This window comes from Diabrotica undecimpunctata, chromosome 4 (genome assembly GCF_040954645.1).
Source record: "Diabrotica undecimpunctata isolate CICGRU chromosome 4, icDiaUnde3, whole genome shotgun sequence".
Classification (NCBI taxonomy): Eukaryota; Metazoa; Arthropoda; class Insecta; order Coleoptera; family Chrysomelidae; genus Diabrotica; species Diabrotica undecimpunctata.
Window position 1 is genome coordinate 73,810,210 of NC_092806.1, and position 12,160 is coordinate 73,822,369.

General features: G+C 32.7%; 1 protein-coding gene across 3 annotated transcripts in view; it reads right to left on the bottom strand.

The window, feature by feature from the left end:
* The window catches only part of LOC140439677 (probable Rho GTPase-activating protein CG5521), a 116,918-nt gene that overhangs the window by 72,319 nt on the left and 32,439 nt on the right, over positions 1 to 12,160 (bottom strand). For all 3 annotated transcript variants that reach the window (XM_072529747.1, XM_072529748.1, XM_072529746.1), the window contains 4 exons: positions 11,363 to 11,504; positions 10,733 to 10,960; positions 5,597 to 5,952; positions 3,193 to 3,353 (listed from right to left, as the gene is read on the bottom strand). In XM_072529747.1, the coding sequence (XP_072385848.1) occupies positions 3,193 to 3,353; positions 5,597 to 5,952; positions 10,733 to 10,960; positions 11,363 to 11,504 (887 nt within the window). The remainder of the gene's footprint in view (positions 1 to 3,192; positions 3,354 to 5,596; positions 5,953 to 10,732; positions 10,961 to 11,362; positions 11,505 to 12,160) is intronic.

Sequence of the window (12,160 nt, forward strand, 5' to 3'; positions counted from 1 at the left end):
AATTTTGTGCAACAAAAATTGGTGAGTACAGAATACATATCTAATATACAAGATCGTACAATAAAATCAAATATATTATTTTGGTGTCTTGAGTAAATTACGTGAAAATAACCGTACACATTTGTGTACGTGGTGCAGAAATGTCAAAATAATTTTGTTTTTATTTTCATTTTAGAATAAGGCACCATGTTTAGAGAGATACCTACATCATCATTTTATAGCAGAAAAACAGAGAAAGTAACCATTCTAAGTTCTGTGCAAAATCCAAACAATTCAGATTTGGAGGAAATTGAAATTGAGAATGATGGCCAATCAGAAGAAGAATTGGATTCCTTATTGGAATTGCCAAATAACAGAGATACCATGGAAGAACTTTCCGAATCAAATGGTAGCTCTGATACTGATAGTGACTATGATGACATTCCTCTGGCTTTGAGATACAGACAACAAAAATACAGTAAGAAGAGGGCAACCGATTCAGCATTGTCATCTGAGCCTCCTGTACCAATACAGAGTTCCGAAATCTGGTATTCAGAAAAGGATAATGCCTTTATAAACAATCCACCAATTTTTCGAGGTAACGATCAAGTCAATATAAATGGCGATACGCCATATTCCTTCTTTGTGAAACTATTTCCTGATGAAATTTTCGAGCTAATTACTACAGAAACAATTCGTTATGCGCTTCAATCTGGAAAACATTCATTTTCGGTTAGCATTGCTGAAATGAAACAATTTTTTGCTATCAACATCATGATGACATACATAAAATACCCTGCCTATCGGATGTATTGGTCATCCGTTCCAGGTCTGAGTTTTTATCAAATTGCTAACACTATGTCCCTAAAAAGATATGAAGAGATAAAAAGATATTTACACTTCAACAATAACGATGAAATTTCTGAGAATAATGATGACGCATTTATAAAAGTACGACCTTTTCTTGATTTACTGAGTAGAACATTTACTGATGCTGCAACACGAACTGAGTATATAGCTATTGATGAGATGATAATTCCATTCAAAGGAAGAAGTAGAAATAAGCAGTATATTAAATCTAAACCCAAGAAATGGGGATTTAAAGTATGGGTACGAGCTTCAGCAAATGGCTATGTATCAAAATTTGAGATGTACCAGTCCTCAAAAAATCAAAATAAATCAGAATTGGGTATCATTGGTGATACAGTTGTGAGGCTGTGTTCAGGATTAGAAGGTCTCAATCACAAAATATTTTTGGATAATCTATTCACTTCTATACCATTAGTCATCTACCTAAAAGATGCAGATATACATGTAGTAGGAACTGTCAGAGCTAACAGAATACACAAAGCTAGCGAAAAACTGACGGATGGTAAGATTCTTAAGAAAAAAGGTAGAGGTTCATGTTCCGTGACAACATCTGAAAACAACATTACAGTGCTACGATGGGCAGACAATAACCTTGTTCATATGATTTCATCTTTCGCTGGTAAGGATCCTCAAGATACTGTAAGAAGATGGGATAGGAAAACAAAGACCTACATTGAGGTTCAAAGGCCACAGGCTATTATTTAGTACAATCGGTTCATGGGTGGCGTAGATTTATCAGATAGAATGATTGCTCATTATCCACATGCCATCAAAAACAAGAAGTTCTATCTGAGAATTGTTTTTCATTTCATGAATGTTGCAATTATAAATGCTTGGTTGTTGTTCAGAGAAGCCAAATCGTCAAAAATATCTTTACTAGAATTTAAAGCATCTATTGCTTCAACTTTAATTGAGTTAAATGGAAATGCAAGAAAACGAGGAAGACCCTCATCCGAAAATTCTGCTCCAAAAAAGAAAACGACGTGGACAAAAGTTGCACCTGAAGTTCGCTTGAATGGATTGGGACATTATTCAATGAAAATGGACTACAAAAATCCACCAAGATGTCATGACAGAAATTGCAAACGCAGAACAAGATATAGATGCAAGCAGTGTCAGGAAAGTATGTACCCAGAGTGCATGGAATCGTTTCATCAATAGATCATCCGCCCATTGGCAACATATGTGTACGTTTTCATTTTTGACTTTTACAATGTCAAATTTGACAATATTTTTTTTTTGCAATTTTTCATGTATCCGGATGTTAATTAAAATATAGAAAAATATTGGACTTTTTATTATTCAAAGAATTAATTCGTCCCTGAAGAGGTTAATACATTATTTTTTGTATATTTTATTTTAAATAAAACCATTATGCCATACAAAATTTCAAACTTACACATTTTTTAATTCTTCTTTTCAAACCCTTTCCAACAAACTATCGCACGGCCCCCATTGCTATTTAAAAAATCTGAGGAGGTAGCTATCAAGTGAAGGGGATGAAAGGGGTGACAATTTTTTTTATGTTATAAAATACCTCTATTAAAATAAAAATTGACGGGTCCGAGCGTTTTTCATCTTTGTCTTAAATAACGGAGTTCACTAGGGGGGGGGGGGTAAGACTTAATATCCACACTGAAATCCCACTAGAAATCATATAAAAAAAATTTTAATGTAAATTTAATTTAAACATGTACTAGTATAACAAAAATTAATAACTATTAATTTAGAAATTTATTTTTCTGTTTTAGAAAATGTTCTGATATTAATTATCCAGTTAATATCTTCTTCATTTCTTTGTTGTTGCTGAGTATTCAATTTGAAGATCTTTTCTGCTTCTTTCAATCACTGCCGGATAAGTTTTATTATAAATAATTTACCGTGTTCGGATCTTCCCTGAGAAAACTTAAGGAAAGCTTTCCTTAAATGATTAGTTTCTCCAATAGCCCTGTCCATGTACAACTTCGACTACTGCGATGCTACGCATATTTATATTATTATGGACTTTGGACTATGGATAATTATAACCAACAATAACATATAGTAATGAGCCGTGGATGCTATTACAAAACATGAATGAAAATAAAAATTAATATACAACCGATTTTAGAATAAATACGGGGGCTCAAATCGCAGAAAAGGTAACGTGTCCTCAACACGTTAAACGAAAACGAAAAAAAAAACGGTTTAATAAACTGAAACAGTGAGAGGCGAAAACGTATATGAGATAACGGATAATAAACAGATAAAAAGTCTAGATTTAAAAGAGATATAAAATATATAAAGGAAAAGAAATTCTTTTCACTTCACATTAACAATGGCATAAGGTAAATTAAATCTTACCAAGTACTACTGTCCATCCTTGTATTCATCACCATATATCTGTAGATATTTAAAACCCTTTTACACGCATCAGTTTGTTCTTCAAGCATTCTCGGCGCATGAGAATTGATTTCTATTAAAAATACATTTGCGGCATGGGTCGTAAAAAGTTGATAAATGTTCTAAAAAAAACAACAATATAAATAAATAAAATATATATTAGTTTAATATAATTGCATAATTTTTAAGGATATTTTGAACACAAATATTTTTTAAGAAATTAAGTGCGCGTACCATATCTGTTTTTATAAGCATAAATATTTAATAACATCTCTCGGAATAGTATCAATAATGTAAGTTTATTATTTGATAACGTTAATTAAAAAATTGGAGATGAAACAAGAACTTCTAATTCAAAAAGTAATAGCGGTATTGCTAGTCTTCATTCCACTCTAGAGGAATGTTCATCAGGAGACAATCATTTTACATTAAATGCAGTAGATAACTTAATAACAATCTAAGGTAATCAAGATCTCACACAACCTCAAGAATTGTGGCGGACACAGCTCAGTGGTTAGATACCGACTTATCAAGCCGGACAGCCCGGGTTCGATCCCGACGGACACCAGAAATTTTTAAATTTCTAATTTAATTGACCCGCCACCGCGCTTCTAAGGGCACATAAAGCCGTCGGTCCCAGCTTACGTAAGTAGTCGTTAAAACTAAAACCTGAGCTGGAAGATTACACGATTATAAAATGTACAATAAGCCAATTGACTGCAGTACGATTGGTTATAACAACAAACGGCTTCTGAAAAAAAATCTCAAGAATTTATTAATGAAAATTTGAACAATAGACATTTCTTTATTTGTTACAAGACAAACTGGATAGGCATTCTTTCCAGATTTATTGACAAAATGCGGAGACAGACGTTTAGTAGATAGTTTGGTAACTTGCACCAGTTCATAAGCAAAACGAATATTAAGACCAACACTACCAATTTAGAAAAAACAACTCTAATCAAACACAAACCACACAATCCAAACCAATTTCCGCATATGAATAGACCTGCAAACTTTCAACAAGTACAGTCAAACTTCTTAAAGCCTCCTTATCGCAATGCCGCGACTAATTTTAATTTTACTGCACAACCAAATACGCTCGATTCGCTGATCCCAGTTCCAACTGTCTAGTAAATTTAAAAGTTATTTTTTTTGTAACGTTAGTGAAACTTTGACCGACTGGAAGTGGCTGAAAATTACTATAGAACCAAGCACACGTGATCATAACTAATATTAATTGTAACTTAAAGTAGAAAATTATTCATGAAATTATTACTAACAAAATAAAACTGCATCAATTAAAACAGAAGTTTAAATGTTTATTTTTGGAATTTTATAGTAGTTTATAGATTATTTGCAAATGGAAAGTTTTTAATGAAAATTAATGAATACACATTCACATTATTCATGATTATTCTTCTTTTTTCAATGAAAAAGCAAAGAGTCTATTGATACCACTTCATGCACGGAAAGTTTGACGAATTGTGCTCCTTTCGCCGTTTATATTGATATATTAGGCGTCTCAATTCATCAAATCCATAGCAAAACTGTTGCTGAAATCTGCAAATCTTTTATACATTTCGTTTTCGTTTAAGGCTACCAAAATAGGTCGCGCTTTTTGTAGCTACCACTGGATACGTGGAAATAGCAGGACACATTCGCTGGCTTTCCGTGTATGAGTTTATATCTGCACGACCGTCTGAAGACGTAGGGCATACAGAAATAACGTTATAACAGTATATTGATACCAATTCATACAAGGAAAGTTTGACGAATTGTGCTTCTTTCACCGTTTATATTTAAATCTGTAAATCTTTTACACACACACACACATATATATATATATATATATATATATATATATATATATATATATATATATATATATATATATCGAGAAAAGGAGTACGACCGTCAATCCAAAATAAACTAAGGTACACTCGAAGAGTGGTGGGTTTTTCGGTCAAAGTGGAGAAATAAAAGACAAAGAAGGTGGCTACTTCATCTCTTTATTGAAGACGTTTCGCTTTCTGCTTAGAAAGCATCATCAGTTCATCTAAAAAGAACAATGTGAAAAAACCAAACATCCATAGAGAAGTTAAAACATGTGTGTTACCTATATATATATATATATATATATATATATATATATATATATATATATATATATATATTTACTATAAAATACCACATTATCGAAACGTCGACTAACAGAAATTATTTTAGAATAATTAGTGTTTTATTTTCAACGGGATAATTTGTAAAACCTGAGAGGCTAAAAGTTAAATAATAATATATTGTTGTAAAATAATAATAAGTATTATACAACCATAAAATCTACAATTTCTTTTTATAATATTACCTGTGTCCCTGCTCGGACTAATAAGTTTTCTTTATGAATCGCTCCTAAGTATGAATCATTTCGTAATCTAGTAGGCCGGTCCAGAACGGACATATCTTCATTACCGTTTCTAGGCACATCATCCGGCATTTCCAAAGCATATGGAGGTATTTCAATAACATTGCCTTGTATTAAATCTTTGTATAATCCAATAATTTTTCTTATAGCCACGACGTGTGTGAAATTTAGAAGAAACGCTTGTCGATAGAGTTCGTGGACAAAATTTATGTTGTCTCTGGTACTGTACAACACTTCTCGAACGATTTGTGGTCCCAGTTCTTCGTCGGAAGTAGTTCTGTTCGTTTGAATTGAAATAGCTAAAAAAATATATTCACTAATTTAAGGATGACAATTAACTGAATTTTAGTGCAGAAATAGTCATCTATATATATATATATATATATATATATATATATATATATATATATATATATATATATATGTATATATGAATTGCTGTTCGTTAGTTTGTACTAAAATACGTATCAGAAAAAATTAACAAATCTTTAAAAATTGCAGGCCACTACCAAATGCAGATCATCAATTTATAAAAATTTATTTTATGGGAAATTCAGATGCGAATTCACAATCCAATAGTGAAGAGAACCATTGTCCAAGAATTACAAATGTTTCTTCATTAGAACAACAATTTAGTAAACATGTTCAAAATAGCTTTTAATCGGATGCCATCCGATAGCCATAATATTGTCATTCGAGCTGACAAAACACCTGCCCGTGAATACACGAGGAAGTTTAATTCTAAAAAAATTTACAATCTAGAGATATTGTGCTTCATCATCGGAATAATAATTTGAAACGTGTATCTGAAACACACAGGAGTTATGATGCGTTACAATATACTTTGATCTTCTAACAGGGGGAAGATCGATACCATTTTAATATCAAAATGGTTAATCAAATAACAGGTAACTAGATTGAACAAGATTAAATAATATTTTTTATTTCAATATATGTGAGTAACAAATTAAAAATTTATCACTTTTGATTGCTAGTGCTGAAACAAAAAAAAATTAGTGCTATGAATTTCTACTCGTACGGACTTATGATCTGTGAAGGTGAAGTAGATAATATTTTGATGTGTCGACGCCTTTTTCATCAGTGTGCAGTTGACATATTCAAAATATGTCAAATTGTCAGTATGTCAAAATTGAGACTGAACGTTTGACATACATCCGTTTAAACAAACAACAGCTTCAATCAAACTAATAAATTCATCTCCATCTCAATGCCGATGGCAATGTGAATAATATGGGAGGAATGAAAAATTTTGCCAGCCACTTACATAGGAAGCCTGCGCCACATGCACGAATATGCTCAAGATGCTATGTCATATGTTAGGCCACAATTAAAGGTTAAATTAATTTTATTGACGTTTCAATTTCCATTTCGGAAATCGTTCTCAAAATACAAACATTAGTAAATTAAACAAAAAAAGTAACAAACAAAAACAAAATTTGTTTAATTTACTAATGTTTGTATTTTGAGAACGATTTCCGAAGTGGAAATTGAAACGTCAATAAAATTAATTTAACCTTTAATTGTGGCTTATTTCCATTTAAATAGTAACTACTTTAACATGCCACAAGAAAATAGCTTCAGAACAATATATGTCTTGTTAGCCATTATGGCCGCCCAGACTTATTTGTTACATTCATTTGTAACCCACAATGGTCCGAAATCAAGAGGGAATTGCTACATAGCCAAACAGCAGTTGATAGACACGACATCACTCCCGTGACATTGCGAGTTTTTAAACAAAAATTAAAAACTCCGATGAATTTCTTAATAAAGCATCGCGTGCGAGACCAAGTCCGTTGTTCGATGTACTCTATAGAACGGCACAAGCCTGGTCTGCCACATGCGCACATTTTAGTCTGGTTAGTGGACAAAGTAAGGCCAGATGAGATTGATTCCATAATTTCAGCTGAAATTCCTGCTGAAACAGTTGACTTAAAATTGCATGCCGTAGTTATTACACACATGATACATGGACCTTGCGGAGTTGTCAACTACAATTCACCCTAAATGGTCGACGGCAAGTAATCCAAGCGATATCTAAAAGACCTGATGGCTGAAACCAGAACGGAAATGATGGATACCCTGTATCGTCGGCCGTCAGTTGCTGACAATAACCGATCGGTAGTTGTAAAGGTAAAAGGATAAAATGTTGATGTAGACAATAGTTGAATTGTGCCAATATTGCCAATATTGTCCAAAGCATTTGAAACTCACATCAATGTGGAATATAGTAACTCTGTGAAGTCGATAAAGTACATATGTAAATATGTTAACAACAGTAGCGATATGGCCGTCTTCCACCCTACAGTACTCCGTTTGGCGGTCCATTTAGAAAATCGACGAGTTGATTTTAATGAATTGAACCTGGCAGACAGAGCGGCACGTCCACCGTCGACAACATTAACAAGTTTCTTCACAGTTTGTCAAACTGATGATTTTTCTTGCACTTTGCTGTGTGCTGATATGTCACGCTATTACACATGGAATGTATCATCGAAATCGTTTCAATGTCAAAAACACCTAATACCAGTTGAAGGACATCCAAATGTATTTGCTTCAGATGCTCTGATTCGCATCTTCACAGTACATCCAAATAACGAATGTTATTATCTGCAGTTGTTGTTGGTAAATGTCCGTGGTCCGACAACGTTTGAACAACTGAGAACAGTTAATGGACATATGTGTGCTACTTAGCGTGAGGCATGTCAACTATTAAATTTACTCGAGAACGATTCGTACTGGGATAATACGCTCAAGGATTCCGTAATATCTTCATCGCAGCATCAAATTCGTACATTGTTTGCGATTACCATATCGACATGTTCCCCCAGAATCCAAAAGATTTCTGGGTTAAATATAGGGATGACATATCTGAGGGTGTTCTGCATAGTGTGGGTCGTCGAACTTTGAATCCTACACTACAAATGACTGCAGAAATTTACATTGATACGTTGATCATGATAGAAAATATGTGTTTATTGATGGCAAATAAAATATTGTCGTTTTTGGGAATGGCAGACCCAATCGTCATATGCAGGATGTATTAAACCACGACTTGCAAAGAGAACAACAGTACGACACTAAAGCATTGGCCGAAACAGTTTGTACAAATGTTCCACAATTAAATCAACAACAAAGAATTGCGTACGACGCAATGGAACAAGTGATTGTGAACAATCACTTGTGAACGGTGGATCTATTGGAATTTACTTCCTCGATGCTCCCGGGGGGACCGGAAAAACGTTCATAATTTCATTGCTTTTCATCAGATCGCAAAGTAATGTAGCTCTAACGTTGGCTTCATCTGGAATAGCTGCGACTCTGCTAGAAGGCAGGTGTTCAAGGCAGACATTCTGCCTTGAAATTACCATTAAACATGAAAATTAACGAAACACCAATTTGCAACATCGCCAAAATATCGTAATGGCCAAGATCTTGCATGTATGCAAATTGATTGTTTGGAACAAATGTACAATATCCGTAAGAGGTCACTGGAGGCACTGGATAGAACGTTGAAAGGTAGGGCCATGATTCTGTTGTTAAGTGATTTTCGTAAGACTCTTCCAGTTATTCCCCGATTAACTGTTACTGATGAACATAACGCATGCCTAAAATCATCAAATTTGTGGCGGCATGTAAAGACACTGCAAATGTGTTTTCGAAGAAGTCGTTAAGACTCATTACATTACCCACATATTTCTGTCACATCACATACTCAAAAGAGGAGTTTATTCAGCGTGTTTCTCCAGACACAGCGCAGCAGTTCAATAAACATATTTGGCTGGATGAACGAGGAATATGGGCCGCGAAAAATAAAGACGTAGATGATCTCAATGCGACCATTTAGAATTTTATTCCGAGACAGTTGAATTCCTTCAGATCAGTTGACACAGTTATAATCCAGGATGATGTAGTCAACTATCCCACGGAGTTTTTAAATTCACTGGAATTGTCTGGACTACCACCGCATAATTTGCAGCTATAAGTAGGATCAGTTGTCATCATGCTGAGTAACATTAATCAACCTCGACTGTGCAATGAAACAAGACTGGCAGTGAAAAAGTTAATGAGACAACAATCATATTTCAAAATAAAACATGGTATAGCCAGTTTATGCTACATGGTTTTGCAAACTTTATTTTGTAAAAACTTAATCTTTGTGACATGACAATTGATCACGAAACCTCATGATTCCTGTGTAATTGAAAATATAATAACTTGATTGACAGCGTTGTTTTGAATGTAGGTAAATATAGATGTTATATTCATTACAAGATAAGCACGTTTCAGATTATCACTGTTATACTTCAAACTTTATTTTGTTACTTCTAACTAAACTTTATTACTTCAAACATTATGTGTAATTAATTGAAAATAATAATAAAACCTCATTCATATCTACCATTTTTTGTTTATTAATTACGAATTCCTTTTATTTGTTTTAAGTTTATTGTATACAAAAGTTAGGCTTCTTGAGGCAGTACGAAGTCTGCCGGGATAACGAGTTTTAATAAATTACTATGGATATAGCTTGGTACAATTTTTTTTTTAATAATATACTCTGTACCGTTGAGTAATAAAATTCTCAATATTGTTTATTTAATTTGACCTTAATTCTTTGGGTTAACAGAGCCTCGAAATTATACTCCTTGGGTTTCAATAGATTTTATTATAAATTTGTAGATAATTAAATTTTTTTGGGCAATTTTGATTACAACCTGTTTACTTCTGTATTTACTAACCTATGTGTATTACAATTTGTGTCTCCACTTAGTTTTTAAAAGTAACGTTCATTGATTTGGTATAGTTTACATTTACTTTCCATGTTGTGTGTGTTCTGAGTATATGCGTTTAAGGGATATTTGTCGGGAGCGATTATGAACTTATAACCTATAATATAATAATACCTCTATAACCTATTTTATATTGTTCTGCACTGAAAATCATTGCTATATATTTAACAGCACTTTTCTATCCTTTTATTATAAATTAAGCAAGAATACATATCGTCGTATAACTAAAAACATATAAAAAAACTTGAGAATTTGTTAAACTTACTAGAATCCAAACTGGGATGGGACGAATCGTGTTGTGAATCATCATCATGAGATGTGTGTGAATGTTGTGATGGAGATTGCATATTCTGTATCGAAGGTGGACCAACAGAACCTTCTTTATCTTGTGATTTTCTGGTTTGATGCATGTAGTTGATGGTCCAAAGTATAAGACTTACTCGACATTGCACAAACTCATTTTCACTTTCTGGTCTTCTCAAAATGGGTAAATCTAAAAATATATTAAACATTTGATCTCTAAACACTGATCTAAATTGACATATCTCTCAAAGAAAACTTTACCAAATACTAAAATCCTCAATAAATATGTTTTTAGATATACGAAAATGAATGGATTAAACAATCAATTATCAATTCTTATAGAAACACTGAAAAAAATTAAAATAGACGACGAATAAGCCAGTAAATAGTCCAACAATAAAGAAAAACTAACTATTGCCAAACCGATGCAGTTTATGGTACATCTAAAACTTGAATATAAATATCAAGCAACATAAGAGATTGAAACCAATTTCTCTCTAAACCAAACAATGATCTCGGTAATTTTGTTATAGAATTTTGTCTTAGAATAAATCTTTGTAAAAATTAACTAACCGTAATTAAAAATACGTACCTAAATTTGGTTTGTACAAAGACGTATCCTTGCAGAAATTTGGAAACATTTTTGGTATGTAGTATAATTTAAATTTTTCTAATAAGAAGCTAAAACATCTATGATGGTGTGCGTTCCTGTCCTGCCATTCTAATTTCACAACCTATACATATAGAATATATATAATTACACAAATTTAAAAACAAATATATAATAAATATTAAAAATACTACCAAAAAATACAAGGATTGTTGAGGTTATTTTTAAAACAATCTTGACAACCAATAATAAATATATTCATTAATAAGAACAGTTTTTAATTTAAGTTTTTTTTATCCATCCAAGATTTTTTACAATCTGTTTCACAATATTTTCACAAAATTTTCCGTTTTACAAATTAAAGCTAAATACGAATATATCGTACCAACTACATCTCAGCAGCATCATTTGATTCGTGATATTTGCATTTCTGTTCATACGATTGCGATTGGGGACCCAATAAAACCGTGTTTTTCTCCTATAATGGCTTCTGTAATTTATTATTAATAATTTTGGAATATATTTCATGAATTTCATTCAATATATTGTTACGTTGTAGCTGCCTTTTCCCCCATCTCTTGATAATGTCTTTTAGATTCCTTTATAATAACTGCACTACCCCTCTTGGCATCGTTATCTGGGCGGATTTTATGGTATATCTTGTAACCTATGATTCTCATATACGATTTTCTAGTGAAGAGTATTTCAGAAATGAGGCACACGTCTATTTTTTCTAAATCAATTGCTTCAGAAGGTGAAGGTAGGATTTGGTTCTGTATT